The 20,302-nt window shown below is 41.7% G+C and overlaps 1 protein-coding gene across 3 annotated transcripts in view; it reads left to right on the top strand.

Annotated features, from left to right (window-relative positions):
• Window positions 1-20,302, top strand: part of EZR (ezrin) — a 59,536-nt gene that overhangs the window by 17,230 nt on the left and 22,004 nt on the right. For all 3 annotated transcript variants that reach the window (XR_006280452.1, XM_038396735.2, XM_043512258.1), the window contains exon 3: window positions 8,711-8,794. Coding sequence is in view for 2 of the 3 variants with exons in the window: in XM_038396735.2 (XP_038252663.1) it covers window positions 8,711-8,794 (84 nt within the window). In the remaining variant the exon portion in view is untranslated. The remainder of the gene's footprint in view (window positions 1-8,710; window positions 8,795-20,302) is intronic.

The raw sequence follows: 20,302 nt of genomic DNA, 5'->3' as shown, positions 1-20,302 counted from the left end.
GTGTGGGAGGAATTTCGGGGTGTGGGCTCTGGGAGGGAGTTTGGGTTAGGGAGGGGGCTCGGGGTTGGGGTTGGGGTGGGGGTGCAGGATCTGGGAGGGAGTTAGGTTGCAGGAGAGGATTCTGACCTGGGGCAGGGGGTTCAGGATGTGGGCTTTGGCTGGGTGGCGCTTACTTCAGGCAGCTCTCGGTTGCTAGCGCAGTGGGGCTAAGACAGGCTCCCTGCCTGCCCCGGCTCTACACTGCTCCCAGAAGCAGCCACCACATCTGGCTCCTAGGCAGAGGAGCTCCCACCCACAGGCACTGCCGCTGCAGCTCCCATTGGTCATGGTTCCTGGCCAATGGGAGCTGCGGAGCTGGCTCTGGGGGCGGGGGCAGCATGCGGAGCTTCCCTGATTGGCTCTGCTCCTAGGGGCTGCAGGGACATGCCGGCTGCTTCTGGGAGCTGTGCAGAGCTGATTAGACTTTTAATGGCCTGGCAAACCTAGCTTCCCTCTGCAGCGGGGCAAGCCAGTGCTTGTGACTCCAGCCCTGCAGGTGGTGGGAGCACCGAGGCTCAGTGATTCTGTCCAGCGGCGCAGAGACTTGCTGCGGGCTGGATGAAATTAAGCAGCAGGCTGGATCCAGCCTGCGGGCCATAGGTTCCCCACCCCTGCTTTAGTAGGTCACTTTCTACATCACACATTTAGGAATGGAAGAAGGAAAAACTTAAAACTGTGTTCATGAACATCCAGTCTTTTACAGTCCTCTGATTTATATTGTGAACTCTCACCTTTCTGTATCTTGGGCAATCAGATGCACATCTCATTAGCCATTTTTCAGTCTCTACTGGATATATTCTTCATATTGCTATCACCAAATGTTTAAAAATCATGGGTTGAATCCAAAAGATTGGCTTAACAATGCTGATTTTAAAAAAAATAAATCTGGGGTTTACTTGCCTTCAGGTTTCAGTGCCTTTAGAGTTCATGTTTTCAAGCTTTTTCTCTGCATCCATGACGGCTAAAAATTACTTTTTTAAAATCAAAGCTGAGATTCATCCATAATAACTTGTTTCCAAAAGCTGGGGCTATATTTAAAATATCAGCTCAAGACTTGTGACAAAATTGATTCTCACTTCTGTACTTTTAGTCCTGAACCAACCAACACTAACAGTACATGAATGTCAGTAGAGGGGTGTCCCCCTTTCAATGCTCTTCCTGATATTATGTTACATGAAAGCCCTACTGCTAATAGCAGATATTTACCAATAGCTCTTTCTGTAAACAGGTGTAGTTGCTAAGGCTGAAATGAGATAGTACAGATTTGAGAGGGGAATTTTACCATATTGTTCTACACCCGGATCCTTCTTATATCAAAGACCATAGGAATTATTTGTGTATTGGGAGAGCAGAAATTGGAGTTCTGTCATCTTGGATAAGAGATGAGAATTTTGCTACTAAAAGAGCAGAAGTTTTCTTGTGTGTAATGCATAATGGGGGCAAGTTTGCCTGGCTTGCACACACTATCCATCTTATTGCAACCATGATATTTAATTGCCTAAGATTTAAATGTAGCTTAAAACACACGCACAAAAATGTTAAGGAAAGCTGTAATTAACTTCACTGGATAAGGAATAGTAAAGATTAGAATTTCTGACCACAAGGAAGATAGAGTTAACAGATGACTTGACTGAACTATTCAGAACTTTAGATAAAAACTAGGGCTGTCAATTAATCACAGTTAACTCTCATGATTAACTCAAAAAAATTAGTCGTGATTAATCGCACTGTTTAAACAATAGAATACCAATTGAAATGTATTAAATATTTTGGATGTTTTCTACATTTTCAATATTGATTTCAATTACAACACAGAATACAAAGTGCACAGTGCTCACTTTATTTTTGATTACAAATATATGTACTGTAAAAATGATAAACAAAAGAAATAGTACTTTTCAATTTACCTCATACGAGTACTGAAATGTGATCTCTTTATTGTGCAAGTGTAACTTACAAATGCAGATTTTCTTTTTGATTATGTAACTGCACTCAAAAACAAAACAGTCTAAAACTTTAGAGCCTACAAGTCCACTCAGTCCTACTTCTCATTCAGCCAATCGCTAAGACAAACTAGTTTGTTTACATTGATGAGATGTTGCCTGCTTCTTCTTTACAATCTCACCTGAAAGAGAGAACAGGCGTTTCCATGGCACTTTTGTAGTGGCTTTGCAAGATATTTACATACCAGATATGCTAAACATTCATGTTCCCTTTCATGCTTCGGCCACCATTCCAGAGGACATGCTTCCATGCTGATGATGCTCATTAAAAAAAATAATGCATCAATTAAATTTGTGACTACTCCTTGGGGGAAGAATTGTACATCTCCTGCTCTGTTTTACCTGCATTCTGCATATATTTCATATTCTAGCAGTCTCGGATGATGACCCAGCACGTGTTTGTTTTTAAAAACACTTCCACAGCAGATTTGACAAAATGCAAAGAAGGTACCGATGTGAGATTTCTAAAAGTAGCCACAGCACTTGATCCAAGGCTTAAGAATCTAAAGTGCCTTCTAAAAGCATGCTCCCCACCTCATCCCTCTCAGATTTTGGAAGTCTTAAAAGAGCAACGCTCCGATGCAGAAACTACAGAACCCAAACCACCAAAAAAGAAAATCAACCTTCTGCTTGTGGCATCTGACTTGATGATGAAAATGAACATGCGTCGGTCCACACTGCTTTGGATCATTATCAAGCAGAATCTGTCATCACCATGGATGCAAGTATTCTGGAATGGTGGTTGAAGCATGAAGGGACATGTGAATCTTTAGCGCATCTGGTACATAAGTATCTTGCAATACCAACTACAAGAGTGCCATGTGAACGCTTGTTCTCACTTTCAGGTGACATAAACAAGAAGCAGGCAGCATTATCTCCTGAAAATTGTAACTAACCTTGTGTGTTTGAGTGATTGGCTGACCAGGAAGTAGGACTGAGTGGCCTTGTAGGCTCTAAAGTTTTACATAGTTTTAATTTTTGAATGCAGGTTTTTTTGTACATAATTCTACATTTGTAAGTTCAACTTTCATGATAGAGATTGCATGACAGTACTTGTGTGAGGTGAATTGAAAAATACAATATTTTTTTACAGTGCAAATATTTATAATAAAAAATATAAAGTGAGCATTGTATGCTTTATATTCTGTTGTAATTGAAATTAATATATTTGAAAATGTAGTAAACATCCCAAAATATTTAAAATAAGTGGTATTCTGTTAACAGTGCGATTAATTTGCAAAATCACAGGTGTTACTAATGTAAAGGATCTCATGTATCGGGGTGCAAGATGACTATTAGGTTTTTTTTTTTTTCCATCTTCCCCTCTGGGTACAACATATAACAATTGTCTGTGCAGTGGTTAACCTGGCCCAGTTGTAGGGTGGGTGTCTTCTCGGAATTAACTGTGGCCAGAAATCAGCAAACAGAAGAGATGGATCATACCACTGATCCAGTGTTGCAGGATTTATGGGAATTTTTCATACAAATTCCTTTTTAAAATTGAACTTAATTGAGTGTAACACCCTTCTGGTAAAAGATGATCTCTTGCCCTAGGATATAGGTTATTAAAAAACAAAACAGTAATGCTTTGTAAGACCCTTATGATTGACTGGTTACCTGGAAAACAAAAGGATCCAATTGAAACTACCGCAGCTTCTACTACAAGACTTGCGTATAAATAGGGCCCTACCAAATTCGTGGACATGAAAAACATGTCGTGGACCATGAAATCTGGTCTCCCCTCATGAAATCTAGTCTTTTGTGTGCTTTTAACCTTTACTATACAGATTTCATGGGGAAAAGTAGGATTTCACAAATTGTGGGTCCTGACCCAAAAGGGAATTGCAGGGGGATCATGGTATTGCCATTCTTACTTCTGTGTTGCCTTCAAGGCTGGGTGGCTGGAGAGCTGCGGCTGTGGCCAAACTTGAAGGCAGCACCCTCTTTCTCTCCCTCCCCCTCCCCCTTCCCTCCCAGCAGTGCAGAAGTGAGGGGGCAATACCATACTGTGCCACCCTCACTTCTCTGCTGCAGCCTTCAGAGCTGGGCAGCCAGAGAATGGTGGCTGCTTACGGAGGGCCCAGCTCTGCAGGCAAAAGTAAGGGTGGCAATACCGTACCACAACTTCTGTGCTGCTGCTGGCAGCAGCTCTGCCATCAGAGCTGGCTACTGGCCAGCAGCTGTTGCTCTCCAGCTACCCAGCTCTGAAGGCAGCACTGCCACCAGCAGCAGCGCAGAAGTAAGGGTAGCAGTACTGCAATCCCCTCTACAATAACCTTGCGACCCTCCCCCCCCCAACTCCTTTTTGGGTCAGGACCACTACAATTACAACACTGAAATTTCAGATTTAAATAGCTGAAATCATGAAATTTACGTTTTTTAAAATCCTATGACTGTGACATTGATCAAAATGGACTGTGAATTTGGTAGGGCCCTACTTAAAAAGATACCGCTGATCTGATACTGGATTAAGTAGGTAGGAGCAGAGCAGCCTTATTTATGGGTGGGTCTGAATTAAATTTTTCTTCATACTTCCACTTTTTTTTCCCAATAACAAATAGGTTGTTCAGAGTAGACATTGTTCAAGTCCAAATCATAGGCTTAGTGTTCCATAGTCCGGTAGTTAAGGCTTGTAAAAACTGTGATCTTAAACCTGAGCAGTTTGACTCAAGGCTGGGTGTAAATTTATTTTATGATCATGCTGAAAAGCGAAGAGAGGAGGAGATTATATATAGTTCATCACTTGCACAGTTCTCTCTCTGGCTCTGGGATGAGGTATGTTCATTCTCCTCATCTTTTTCACTCAGAGTGCACAAGAGTCTCTCTGCACAGGCCAAGGCATGTGTTTTTGGTGTTTTTTTTTTTTTTAAAACTTCTGTATTTGAAAACACAACACAAAATATTGAATACATTTGTTTAAGGCCCTGATCCTGTAAACATAAATAAATTAAATATATACACGCCTACTTAATTCTATGCTTGTGAATAAATTACTCGATGTCCATAAGTGTTTGCAGGATTGGAGCCTAAGTGTGGAAAGCCAGCATCTTACTGTTCAGCACTTGTATATGCTAAAGTGTAAATATTTCTTACATTATCCCTTTTACTTTTCTGAGCTTCTACCATATTGGTGGGTTTTGCTCTCTTAGCTAAGGGCCAAATTTCAGTCTTGGGATAATACCAAGATTTATTAGTGATGTCCTAATGGTGTGCTGTCGTGCTGTCCCATGCAGAGATGACTTCCCCTTTGGAAGTCTCTCTCTTATGCATCAGGCTTTCTCCTTAACTCCCTTCCACTGAGGTTCTGATAGGTTAGTAGTCTATCTGCTCCCACCATAGCATCTTCTCCACTTATCTGTACCTATGCAATTTAGATTGTCAGCCTGTTTGCTTTGGCTCTCATCTGTGGTCACTACTTTTCTATGGGCCTTGCTGATTACAGTTCTGGCATTGACCTCACCTTATGGGGGGAAAAAAATCCTTGTAATCCCTGACTCCTACCAATGGTCTCAAGGAGGCTTAGGCTCTAGACACCGCCTTTATTACTTTTGCCTCAGAGATCAAAAACTTTTACCATGTTTCTGTGTGAATAGCCCAGAATCAGCTTTCAGATGGACCACAGAGCTCTTGTTTAGAACAAGGCTTATTGGGAGGGAGGGAGGAATTGCAGGGGGACCTCTTAGATGCAAGACTCCGTAGCCTTACCAGGAAGGCCATGGACCCTTGAAAGTACAGTGGATAATTGAAAGCATGTTTCTCTTTCTAGAGATCAGTCTCTTCAGCTATCCAAGTCCTTGTCTGACCTCTTCGGCACTGACAGAGATCCAGGCCTCAGAACCAAGTCCTTCCTTTGCTCTGCTGGCCACTTAGTTGATCATGAACCTTTTTTGAAATGCAGAGTGAGAGGGTTCATTAACTTAGTCTCATAGTCCCTTCGTTGTCTCAGTCTAAGGAAAATTAATATTTGGATGAACCAGGCAGCCAGTCCAATACATGTTTAGCATTATGGTATAGCCCCACTGCAACAGAGAGCAGATAGTTTACACATTAACAGTTTTGCCCTATGTTCTTACAGCTAACCCCTGTTTAAACAACTAAAAATAAATGTGAGATGTGGGACCTTTATAAGGGCGCACAGTAGCTGATTGTATGGCTTTTTTCTGTAGCTTCTTTCAATTCTTAAAAATTAAGTATAACCAGGAGGATATCTTGCTATTGGAGTACTTAATCTTTGATATCCTTTCAAACTAGGGAGATAAAGAACTCTTAATATTCCCCCCACTCGTACTGTAATGATGCGCTAGTTACTACTAAAGTAAGAAGTGTATCTTATGTCAGTTGGAATGCCATGTATAGGTAGGCAGTAGGAGTCAACTCTATGACAGTAGGAAAAATATCTTTTCAATCTCCCTAAAATCTCTGCAGAAATGTGCTTTATCCCACAATATGGCTTTCAGCCAAAAATGTAAATAATCTAAAGGAACTGCAGATTTAAGGATTATGAATGTAAGCATTCCTTAGAGGGTGTAGGGAGAGATTAGTATATAATATTATCTGACTTTCTTGTGTTGCAGGGGGTGGGCAAGAAGATTTCTTATTTGGCAGGGGTTAGATCTTCAAATCTTGATCTTGCCATTTCTAAATAAAACTTTTTTTCCACTTTCATGGCCCCCGCCCCCCGTTAGGTACCCCTAGCGCACATTGTCGAGTTGGAAAATCCTTCCCTTTTGACAGGAAAAAGCTTGCTTTATTTATTTATAAGCATGGAAATTGGGTACTGTCTTACATTTTTAAGGATTCTAGAACTCTGCAAATACTAGAGCTAGGGTGGAAAAGAAGCTTTTGAAAAGTTTAGACTTAGTTGAAAAGAAATCTAGAACCTTCAAAATCCTCTCATGCTTGACAGTTTTTAAACAAATTGGGTCATCTAGCAGACAACTTCTGGGGTTTGGCTGTGGGGGACACACAATTTTGCAACTGTTTATTCTCCAACGGGTAAATAACTGGAAGGAAGGAATGGAGAGATTTTTCTAATAACTTGTTGTTTTAATGACTCTTGGCACCTATGTAACTCACTGAAAGTGTTCTATGTTTTAACTTGAAGGTGTTCCACTTTGTAATTAAATACATTAAAACTAGTATTGCCAATATTTTACAATTGATGTAAGTGTAGTTTCATATATAAATTATTTTAAAGGACAGTCTCCAGTATCTACATTATTTTAAAGTAGCTGAAAGCTATTTAAACTTGAAACACTTGTGCAAAAGGGCAGATATTTCTCTTCTACCTCTTAATCCCTGTCTAAAAAAAATTTTGAAATTTGAAACTTCACTGGTATAGAAGTTTCTCACCTATAGCAGACTTTTCTGGTCTGTTAATTTTGGCTTTCCATAGTGTTGCATTCATAAAATGTGTCCATCTTTTCCCCCTAGGGAGGTGGAAGAACACACTAAAATGTACAATATGTAGCTGGTAAATAAAAATATCCTTGCATTATTTTAGAAATGCAAATTAGACATGGAACAAAGAAGGAAGAGGAGGAGTACATCACATCCCCTTTCCCTCATCTTGCGTAGCAAAAGTGCCTGTGGTTTCAGGTTCTTGTTCTCATGGTTTTTTACCTCTCTCCCTTATGGATATTTATGTTGCAACCCTGGGGATGAAGGGAGGAGTCTTTCTGAGGTGTGCAAAGTGCAATACTTTTTAGGTGACAGTCTTGTTGCATCATACCTTCAGATAAAAAGTTAGTGCTTCAGATAATCCCTTTTCTGGGCCGACATTGCTGTGCTGCTCCTTATGATACTTCCTGCAGGCTTGGTTGCTGCTTTCCTGGCTTTTTTTAATTAAGAGGCAATTTCTTTGTTTACTAGTAAAATATCTCTAGTGTTCCGCATGCAATACTAACCTTTGCATTTTATACACTTGATCGCTCCTTTTGCCTTTGAAATAAACACAATTAATCAGATTTATTATTATTAAAATACTTGTTCCACGGTGTTCTTAAACCTCCCTTAATGCCTTTTTACATGCCTCGTAGATCTGTTATAAGTATAATAATTGATGTTTATTAGATTAATGCTGATTGGCTTGGAAGAATAATCAGCTGCCTTTTACCTTTAAAACCTCATGTTAAATCCAGCTCTAGCATAAGGGGGAGCTGAAAGTATAATTTAAAACTCCTAAATTTAATTTGGTCATTATGACATCCTTTTAGGATTAAGGGGTATCTTAAATGCAGTGTGCGGTCCTTGCTCACCATGTGCTGTGCTCAGAAGCAGTCAACACTAAAATGCTTTCTCATTTAACCAGAATTCCAATCCAATTCCAGGCTGAGTAACAAAACCTGTGGAGCAGTCTGGATAAGCCAGTGAAGTTAGTGCCCTTAATTAACTTTGTCTATGTGATAACACAAAACTCTAATTGAGGAATACACTAAAATGTAAATCGTCTTTTCAAAATAAAAAAAAAAGCAAGAGACTGGAGCCATTGTTAATGCTCATTGTCCATGAGGTGAAGATGCCTACAATGACTTTAAGAATTATTTTTACTGGAAATAATGCTTAAAAACATGTACAGTACTGGTTCTATGAAATATACATATAGTTCACACTGATTATATGGTTTTTCAATATTTTTTTAAATCACTCTCTACTTATTTTCTCTTTAGCTCAATGTTCGAGTTACCACTATGGATGCGGAACTGGAGTTTGCCATCCAGCCCAACACTACAGGCAAACAGCTATTTGACCAGGTCAGTTGTGCATGTGTGTGAAACCATATTAGATAGTAAGCTCTTCTTCAGGTCAGGAACCATTTCTCTTCTGACTTTGTACAGGGCCTATCACAATGAGGTATTCTAAAGCCTGACTGTTGCCTTTGGACTTTGCAACAATAAATAAGCAAAGATCTTTTTAAATAAAAAAATGGCCACTATTTTTAATGTTAGAGTTAACTAACAAATGGTATGCCTGTCAAATATCCACTAGTGCATACACCCAGCCTTTACTGCTCTTGATATTTGCCTTATTCTCTCCAGCAGGAAACTCATGGGTTGTCCTCTCAGTATAGTGAACACAATAATAAACACAAATTTATGAACATAATCACCCCTATAATTAGCCTCTGGTAGAACTCGGTGCACTTTCTGTGAGCTTGCACTATCTTATGAAATTACTCAGTCGTTTAAGAATTATTAATCTCACTCCAAGACTTTAAATATTGGGCATCTGTCCCTGCTAGGGGGAGGGACAATAACAGCCTAGAATGAAGGGGCAATAGTAGTGACTTTAATGGCTTATATTCCAAAGGATACGAGAGAGGCTGTTTGGTATCCCTGGGGCCTACGTTTCTCTAGTGAAGCCCATTTCCAAGTGGTTATGAATCTTTCCCTTTATATTGAGTTTCTTTCTCCGGGTGCCAGAGGTGCAGTAGAGCATGCTGGAAAGGTTTCACATGCACCGTGCTAGTTTCTTCCATTGCTGATGTGCTGTCCTGTGAAAAATGAGCTGTTTAAAACTTTTTCATATGGGTAATGTCTTGTCTAGATTACAGTGACTTTTGTCTTTCTACTGGTGTAGAGGGCATACTGTAAAATGAGCCCTGATCTACAGTACACTGTTAAATCAACATAGGGCAGTTTGTCGACCTAACTATATCGGTGTACACACTACAGCCTTGCTCCCATCAATATAAATGCCCTACTACACCAACGTAATAGGGCGTTGTCTACACTACAAAGTTTTGTCAGCAAAAGTTAGTGCTTTAATTAAAGCAGCATAATTAAAGCTGCCATTGCATGTCCACGCTAGCTCCTTGTGTTGGCAGAGTGCATCCACACTAGCAGCTCTTGCATCGACACAGAGCAGTGCACTGTGGGTAGCTATCCCACTGTGCAACTGGCCATGGGGTGCTTTGGGAAGGGTTTGCAGTGCCTCATGGGGCAGGTACAGCATCATGTGATGCAGGTTTCTCAATCACAGGGAATCCCACGAGATTGAAAAAGCTAACAACTGAAGTGTGTTGGGGGAGGGAGAGAAGAGCAGAGCAGTGTGTCTGGGGCGGGGGAGACAGCCGGCTGACCGACCTGCCCTGGGGGAGGGGGACACGTCAGGCCCTGGCAGCACAGCAGTCTCTCCCGAAGCAGCCCGTTCTGCCTGTCTGGCTCTGTGGTTCCCTCCGAGTTCTCCCACAGTCTCCTCAGCTCAGCATTGTGAGCAGCTCTGGGAGCTCTCCGTGCTGAGGGATGTCAAAGCAGCACAGCAGTCCAGTCCCCCATCCTCCTCTTCCCACCCCCCTTCCTCCTGCAGGGCAGAATAGGAGCATTCCTCGTTAATTTGCTCTTTGTTCTCCAAATGGAGCAGCACCCTCAGCTGTCAGATACTTCAGGTAGCTTTGAAAGGGGAGAGGCGCATGTCTGCAGGGCAGCAGAGATCAAAACAGTGAGCAGAGCAGTTATAGCAGGCATTGTGGGATAATGGTGGAAGCCACTTATGTGGACAAAACAAACAGCAGTGTCTACACTGGTGCTTTGTCACTTTGACTTTGCTGCAGAAAGCTTTATGCCTCTCATTGAGGTGGTTTTATTTTGTTGGCAAAACAGCAGATTTTTGCCACCAAAAGCAGCTTTGTAGTGCGTACACCTCCCCTGTTTTGTCAGTAAAAGGCAGCTTTTGCTGACAAAACTTTGTAGTGTAGACAAGGCCTAACTCTACCTCCATGAGATGCGTAGGGCTTATCTTGGTATAGTTAGGACTATGTCCATGTAGATGCTGCTTACTTATGTCAGCTGTTGGCTGTCATTCTTGTCAATTTATTGGCTTCAGGCTGGAGCTGTGAAATTGACAAGAAAATCCTCCCCACTCCCAGCCAGGCTTCTGCCCCGTGCACAGGCTCCCTGCTGGGAGCCAGGCTGCCTCTGGGATCCTGGCTCCATGCTCCACACGAGAGCATGGGAGCTGCCTGGGCTTCCCACGCTGCCCCTCTTAGGTCGGTGGAATGTACACCACTGACAGAAAGAGGGTAGTGTGGATATGAACTCCGCAGTAATTACTGCAGGGGCTGTAAGCAGTGGTGAGCTGGAGCCGGTTCACGCCGGTTCACTAGAACCGGTTGTTAAATTTAGAAGCCCTTTTAGAACCGGTTGTTCCGCAAGGGACAACCGGTTCTAAAAGGGCTTCTAAATTTAACCGGCCAAAAGTGGCACCTTAGGTGCCAACTCCACAGGTGCTCCAGTCCTGGAGCACCAAGGGGAAAATTTGGTGGGTGCAGAGCAGCCACTGGCAGCTCCCCGGCCCCAGCTCACCTCCGCTCCGTCTCTGCCACCGCCTCTGAATGCACCACCCTGCTCTGCTTCTCCACCCCTCCCCCAACTCCCCGGCTTCCTGCGAATCAGCTGTTCATGTGGGAAGCTGGGGTGGGCTGAGAAGCAAGCGGCGGCTTCCCGCTCAGGCCCCAGGGAGGGAGAGTGGAGGTGAGCTGGGGCGGGGGGGGCGCAAGGAGGGCCACTTGTGCTGCAACAGATAACCTGGGGGGGGTGCGCATGCAGGGGAACCGCTCCCCGCCTCAGCTCACCTCCACCACCCTCGGCCTGAGCAGGAAGCCACAGCCTGCTTCTCAGCCGACCCTGGCTTCCTGCCGAACAGCTGATTCATGGGAAGCCAGGGACAAGCGCGGAGAAGCAGAGCAGGGCGGTGTGTTCAGGGGAGGAGGCGGAGCGGAGGCGAGGTGAGCTGGGGCTGGGCATGGGGCGGGGAGCTGCCGGTGGGTGCTCTGCACACACCAAATTTTCCCTGTGGGTGCTCCAGCCCCAGAGCACCCAGGGAGTCGGTGCCTAAGGTGCCACTTTTGATGTGATCAGTGGGGGAGCGGCCGCTTCCCCTGCTCCCCCCCAGCTATGCTACCCCACCCCTAGGAGCCAGAGGGACCTGCCGGATGCTTTCTGGGAGCTGCCCCAGCTAAGCACCGCCGGGACTCCTCACCTCGCCCCCCCAGCAGGTGCTTCTGGCTCTTAGAGGTGGGGTGGGCACCCACTACGGTGGCCCATGAGACCCTCCTGCCCGGTTCTGGGGGCAGACGGGGAGGGGGTTGGATGGGGCAGGGATCCTGGAGGGGGTGTGTCAAGGAACATGGGGGGGTTGGATGGGGCAGAAGTCCTGGGGGGCAGGGGTGGTCAATGACCCCCTCGTGGGGTGAGGAGGGAACCCGTTAAGATTTTGGCAGCTCATCACTGGCTGTAAGTCGACCTAATATAAGTCTATATGACAATATGAGAGTTGTGTGTTAAGAGAGGATTCTTTTAATAACTGAATATACAGTAGAACATCAGTTACGAACACCAGAGTTAGAAATTGACCGGTCAATCACATTAGCTCATTTGGAACCGAAAGTACGCAATCAGGCAGCAGCAGAGACCAAAAAAAAAAGCAAGTACAGTACATTGTTAAACGTAAACTACTAAAAAAAAAAAAAAAAAGGGAAAGTTTAAAAAAATAGATAGTTAAAAGCAGCATTTTCTTCTGCATAGTAAAGTTGTATTTAGTCAATGTTCAGTTGTAAACTTTTGAAAGAACAACCATAACCTTTCATTCAGAGTTACGAACATTTCAGAGTTGCAAACAACCTCCATTTCCAATGTGCTCATAACTCTGAGGTTCTACTGTTTATATAAATATGATGAACACTCTTATTTCCATCAGGTAGCTTTTTTAAATATCTGGGTTAAAATATTGTGTACATGAATTGCTGTAATACCTTGCACTTCTACAATAACACCTCTTGATTCAAGTCTAAGTACCTGCCTTTGACAATTGCCTTATCACTGTTCTATGCAGATGGGGAAGCAAGGAGGAAACTGAGGGACAACAGGTGTGAGTTGGCTGCAGAGTAGCAGGACCCCAGGAGAGTCGGGCATTTTGCATATTAAGTGTAACTGCTTTTTACAGGGCACATCCACCTTGTGCATTAGACAAAGCAAAGAGGCTGGCCATTGGTGTCAGTGGGTTCTTCAAGACGCACAGAACTTATAAAAAGAACAAGGAGTACTTGTGTCACCTTAGAGACTAACAAATTTATTTGAGCATAAGCTTTCGTGGGCTAAAGCCCACTTCATTATAGGCACTGAAGAACATGGGCAGCCACTCCTCTTGCTGTTGCTCTGAGGATATGCTTTAGAAGAAACAGCATGAGCTCATCCCTGCTGTCACTAGTAGGAGGTGGGGTTGCTGTGGCTTAGAACAAGGAAGAGGCAGCGATTGGATTGAGGCAAATGGCATTTTTGTAAACCTTTTTGTACCTTTTTTTGTACATGTAACAAATACCCAAGAGTTCTTATTGATTGGGTAGAACAGAAATAGGCCAAGAATGGCCTAATTTATCCTAGGCTTGCTTTTTGCAAAGACCTAGCTATACTTCTGTATATATGAGATGAATTCACAGCTCTCGCTTGAAGGAGAACTTCTTTGTAATCATAAAGACTCCTGTATGCCAACAGAGCATTAATATTGCTTGGAAAGAGACTAAAACTGTATACAAAAATGGCAACTTTAGCTTAATGTTTCTTACAAAATGTTGAATGAGTTGGGTCAAACAGTTTTTCTTTGCTCCTCTACTGGTCCTTTTGTTAAAAGGCTGTGTAGTCTGGCTTTCAGCTCAAGTAGGCAGAACTGGCTGAATAGCATGCATTCTTTGCACAAATTTTGTCAATACACTTTGAATGACATTTCAGACGAGTTGGCCAGAGCCAACTCAATCTTGTGTGGATTTCTTTTTTTATAGAAAAGATAGTCTGAGTGGCTTTTGTTTTGGTCTGACTTGCATTCATTGCTGTACTTGAACGCTAATTTGCAATACCACATTTTATTGCAAGAATGACACCATTTTAATTTCTTTTGATCACTACAGACCTGGGCTAGATTTGAAATCTATAGACTGTTTGCCAAATCTCAAATAAAATGACTTTTTTAATTGAGGCAGCATTTAGTTGTAGGACCTAGCTACTGTAACTACCTGTAGATCTGGCTTGATTAGCTACCCAGAAAATATAGGAGGGATGCAGCAGGAAGGAGGAGAATATATTTACTTGAATCTTTCAGGGTATAATTTTCAAAAGTATCAAAGTCTCACTTTCAAAATGATTTAGGAACTATTGAAAAATCTTATCCTCAGTCTTTAGTGTTGCCTGCTATAGATGCAAGTCAAATATTTCAGGCAGAAATGATTGTTGTTTTCCTTGAATTTAGCCAGAAGCTGGCAGTTAGCATGTGAGAATTCCTTTTAAAAAGAAAAACAAAACAAAAACTCAGTAACTATGTTGATTACCACTTTGGGGGACGGGGAGGTACAGTTTCAGTGGCCATGGTTGATTAGTGATGGACAATCTGTAAGTTACAGCAATGGAGAGTTTACACAGAGGAATTAGATGCCCTACTTAAGAACATAAAGGTCATCTCACACCTGTGGGGGCCATTTCCCCTTGTTTGAAGTGTGCCATTTAAAAAAAAAACAAAAACGGAATATGCTCTTGCACAACTTGGAATGCGAGCCATATGATTCTTGTGCCCTACTTTGGCTGACTCATAAATGAAATGCTAATTTTACTAAAAATAGACTTTAGGTCAAAATGAATCTTATGTTGTCGTCAGCCAGAAGACTCCACTAAAATCAGTGGTTTCTGAAGGTGGTAGGTGGTAAGAGGAACACACCTCAACTAGTAACTGGTACATAACTAGAAAAGGAGGACTTGTGGCACCTTCGAGACTAATACTCAAATAAACGTTAGTCTCTAAGGTGTCACAGCGTTTATTTGAGCATTAGTCTCGAAGGTGCCACAAGTCCTCCTTTTCTTTTTGTGAATACAGACTAACACGGCTGCTACTCTGAAACCTGGTACTTAACTAAAATCCCTCCTTCTTCCCAGCTGCAGAATTGGTTTGTTCCATCATAAAAAGCCTGAGAGGTTCCTGAGGTCCAGTTATATTTTGAAGAGCGGGGGATTGAGCTTTACTCCAAACTCTCTGGCAGGGAGATAATGGTGACAAGAACGCCAACGCTCAAAATCCATTCTGCTGCACGAAGCCCAGTTCTTGTGATATTTATTGCAAGTGTCATGATGGGAGGCTTTTATTAAAGTTCCACCTATTGCACTCAGGTTATCAGAAAATCTCAAGTTTAATTGAAAAATATATAGTTTTCTAGCCTCCATGGCTGCAGAGAAAAGCTTAAAAAAATGAGCCCCAAGTCTTCAAAGTCAGATTTTTAAATGCAATCCTATTTCAATGGAAGTTAAGCGTGTGCGCGCACGCACGCACACACACACAAATCTGCCCCCAGCAACTGAAGACTAAGCCTAACTTTTTTTTTTTTTTTTAAATCTCATGAGTTCTGATTTGAATCAGGATTTGACTGAGTGCGGATGGTAATACAGACAACCTGGGTCAAATCACAAAATCCAGTAACTGGATTCATGCATCAGCTCACCACAGAGACCTTTGGAAAAAACTAAAAAAAAAGTGTGTGTGTGTGCATGCTTCCCATGGTCAAGAAGGCAAGTAAAGGGTAATGAAGCAGCAAATTCTAGAGTCTCTCGTATCCATTCCAGATGTACTAAGATGCTTGGTAATCCTATGAAAGCCAACTAACAGCAGCATGCTAATTGAAAGGGGAAGATGAAAAAATAAGACCACATATAAAGTTATTTTTATTGCCTACAAACAACACAGTCACACTGCAGGGCCTAATCCTACTGCTCTTATTTGAGTGGTCCCTTAGGAAATACTATGGTAGCCAATAGGAGTACTCCATGAGTTAGGCAAGCAGGATTTGGCTCATTTTTGCAATGAAGGACTTAAGCCTTGTCCTCAGTACAATTAAACCAGTTTAAGTTAAAATCATGTTCAACAGAACTATATTTGAATCTACTCTCCAGCAAGGTTACAACTCATTTAAAAAGGCCTTTAAGTTTAAGGATCATTTGTCTTTCCAGATCAAATAAAGTAATTGTACTAATTTAAAAAGTCAAGACATTATTTTAGCTGATAGCATACATTATTTAGTTTATTGACTACCCCGTCCTACAAATAGGCAGACCACGTGCCAAATGTGGACCATCAGATGCCTTTGAAAGGACCCAGAAATTGTAGTTACTTATTTTTATTATTATTTTCTTTGGGAGTCTGGACCCTGACTATGCCTTGACCAAGAAATGTGTAGCTTGACAAAAAATAACTACCCCTGTTGCAGGGGATATCCTAATTCACCTTGACAAGCTATTACAAATGGTCTACTTGACAGATGCTGCTCCCTTACCCTCTGTGGATTTTGAAATGTTAACTCCTGACACTACACTCAAGATAGGTTTTCACAGATCACAAGAACGTGAAAATACTCACTCCTACGCCATGATGGTCTGTAATTTTAACAAGTCATATAGAATTAACATGCGCTCACACTTTGCGTAGGTACTTAAAAAAATTACATGATGCAATAATTAAAAAAAATAAGCAGATGGTAAGTAGCTTTATAACTTAGTACTTTTCCGATTATTTTGTTTGTATTAAAGATATTGACTAGATGGGAGATCAGCCATTGATAGGGATGGGACTAAGTTATTTGATATTTGATCAGTGTGAATGTACAAACAGAATGACACAAACTGGACTAAAGATCTTAAGTTTAATCACAAAAATTGTTTGTTAATTAAGCCAGAAGCTCTCAAAGTAGGGGTTGCCTTCCCAAGTGTATTCTCAGAACTGGTTTAAAGGAAGAGAGAGTGCCACAAACTTGATCCCATTCCATTACCCATAAGTTACCATGCAGAAACTAGTGGCTGTTTTTGAAAGATTGTAGGAATCCAGGATTGTGAAACACCTTGTATTGTGGGAAAAGAATGAAGACTCTGAATATGAGCCTGATCTAAAAGAAAAGGGGTTGGAACATTCATAGGCTTAACTATTTTATCATTTAAAAAAAAAATCTTCACACAAGCCAGTGAAGTAGTTTCTAATTAAATAAAGGTTGAGAGATCTGCCATACACACAGTAAGTTTGTGGATTACTAGCAAACTCTGTTTTCAGAGCTTGCACTACATGTATTAGAGCCTGCTCATGCAGATTTCAATTTTACTCTGCTGCTTTCAGGTGAAGTGAGCTGTAGCTCACGAAAGCTTATGCTCTAATAAATTTGTTAGTCTCTAAGGTGCCACAAGTACTCCTTTTCTTTTTACTTAGATTTACAGGCTTGTTTGGGCTTGTCTACATAGGGAAATTGTTTGGAATAGTGGAATAACTGTTTTGCTATAGCTTAGTCTATCAGTTCCCCCATATAGACAAGCCCTTCGCACTACTGCAAGCAGAAAACCAACTGATTTTCAAAAGCCTGAAAATAGGCTACTGGGGTAATGAATTAGGCCATTTAAGATGAATACTTGATGTTATTCTTCCAGTGCTCTACATTCTATTTTATGAGAGTAGGTATATTTTCCCTTGTCTTTTGAAATCTGTAAGTTTAACAATATCGGCATTCTAACAATGGTAAACATTCTAAGTAGGATGTTTACCAAAAAGGAAACAGTGGTCTACATCTGTTTCTCTTCTAGAACATGGTGCATTTACAAACACTTATACAGAGAACATAACTTGAGAGAATAGCATACGTTGTGGCTCCTTTTGGCAGAAGACTACTTAAAGTCCAATTCTGCTCCAGATAGTGATTCTAAACATAGGGGCGGGGAGAAAAATCAGTCCTCTGTGGATTTCTAGATAGTGTGCTGCCTCCCAAAAGAAAGACGCCTTCTGACTGCCAGCCCTGAAAACTCCAGCTATGATAAGATAGTCTATCTGATTCCTTTCATACTTTCACATCACCAGCAGTGAGGGTTCTTCAGCCCAAGTTAGATGTGTTCAATAAAATGGTGGCTTTTGCCAGACTAGAAGTGCTCTTTAATCAAAACACTCCCTAAAACACACACACGAAAATATTCATTGCCAAATTGTGACTTTAAATTGCAAATAAACTGGTACATTCGTAATGAAAATTGGGTTCACAGTCACCTTTCCTTTTAAAGCCTTCCATTGCTGGGCAAAGGCCCACACAAATAATGGACTGAGTAGTGATATTAAATCTCATGCTTCAGGATTTAAGCCAATCTAATTATTAGGGGTTAGGACAACTGGGGGGAGGGGGCAGATTATCACACACCTGCCTAATGTGGAGTTTCTTGCCCCTTCCCCTAAGGCATCTGTTGCTGGACCCTACTGGAGACAGGATACTGAACTAAATGGATCCTGGGTCTGGCAAGTCTTGCGTTCCTAGTCAGTTTCACTGTTTCTACACACCTAATGCAAAGTGAACAAAATGAAAGAGCAGGAAAATTATTTTTCTGTAATCTTAGGTGTCACTTGCAATAGCAGAAGGTAAGCCCACCACCACTACCACACGCACATAGTCTGAAGTTTTTAAGTGGATGGTATCCCTTTATGGTAGTTTATAGGTTGGGTTTGTGTTTTTTTTAAATTAAGAAGACTTTCCTCCTCTTAATTCATATAGAAAGCCTGCTTCTAGTCATTACCTTGTTACAATTGCCCTTTTACATTGCACTGTTGGGGAGTCCTTGGGAGCCAACTTCTGCATGGACTATGGCAAGCTGTTGGTAGACTATAGCTTTATTCTGAATAGCAACTATTGCCACACAGCAGAGTGCCCTCAGCAACCAGAAACGATTCAGGTGTGGGAGTTTTAAAATGAAGATCAGTTTGTTTCAATCTCATCCCTTCAAAACATAAAAACCCAACACTCTCTCAGGGCAGCTTTTCAATTAGACATAGTCGAGTATTGCTGTTTGCCTGCAGCCCCCAGAGCTAACTGGTTTCTGATGGGGAACTGATCCCCAACTCTTGTTCTTTTTAATTGTTTGATGAGAGATGGGAAGAGTTGCTGGAACAGAATATCATGATGGGATAAATGAGACTTTAAAAATAAGTGTGTCTGCTTTGGATTATGTCAACATACATTCTCCATAGACACATGGACCTCCCTAGCCCTTTCAGCATTTACCCCAATATAGAACAAGGTCTTGAGGGAAAGTAAATGAGATCTTCTCATTTCAGTGTGAGCTTTTGGCACTGTACCTTTTTAAATTTGTTTCACTTGCTACCTCATTTTTGTGTAGTCTCCCTTTCTGAAATTAAATGCTACCGTGTTTGGCTGCTGTGGTGTTTTCCCTGCCATAGGGATGTTAAATTTAATTGTATTGTGGTCACTGTTACCAAACGGTCCAGTTATAGTCACCTCTTAGACCAGATCCTGTGATCCATTTAGGACTAAATCAAGAATTGCCTCTCTTTTGGGTTCCAGGACTAGCTGCTCCAAGAAGCAGTCATTTAAGGTGTCAGAAACTTTATTTGCAGGTTTCAAGCAGCCGTGTTAGTCTGTATTCACAAAAAGAAAAGGAGTACTTGTGGCACCTTAGGTGCCACAAGTACTCCTTTATTTCTGCATTCCATCCTGAGGTGACATGTACCCAGTCAATATGGGGATAGTTGAAAGCCCCCATTATTATTGAGGGTTTTTTTTATTTTTATAATCTCTCGAATGTCCCTGAGCATTTCACAGTCACTATCACCATCCTGGTCAGGTGGTTGGTAATATGTCCCTACTGCTATATTCTTATTATCTGAGTATGGAATTACTATCCACAGAGATTCTGTGGTACAGTTTGGTTCACTTAAGATTTTTACTTCATTTGATTCTACACTTTCTTTCACATATAGTGCCACTCCTCCACCAGCAGGACCTGTTCTGTCCTTCACATATATTTTGTACCCTGGTATTATGTCCCATTGATTTAGCCTTATTCCACCAAGTTTCTGTGAAGCCTATTAAATCAATATCCTAATTTAAATTAATATGAGGCACTCTATTTCATCCATCTTATTATTTAGACTTATAGCATTTGTATATGAGCACTTTAAAAACTTGACACTTCTTAGCTGTCTGCCATTTTTCTTTTGACTGTTTCTCATCAAATCCTACCTGTATTTTATCCTCTTCTATCCTCTTTTCTCATTAGGACACAGGGAATCTCCATTTATAGATCTTCCCCATAGAGATGTCTCTCTCCGAGCCACGTGCTCCTCCGCACCTGTCGGCTTTCCCCCAGCCCTTAGTTGAAAAACTGTTCTATGACCTTTTTAATTTTAAGTGCCAGCAATCGGGTTCTGTTTTGGTTTAGGTGGAGCCCATCCTTCCTGTATAGGCTCCCCCTTTC

The sequence above is a fragment of the Dermochelys coriacea genome, chromosome 3 (assembly GCF_009764565.3).
Source record: "Dermochelys coriacea isolate rDerCor1 chromosome 3, rDerCor1.pri.v4, whole genome shotgun sequence".
NCBI lineage: Eukaryota > Metazoa > Chordata > Testudines > Dermochelyidae > Dermochelys > Dermochelys coriacea.
This window is presented reverse-complemented; position numbering and strand designations above follow the sequence as displayed.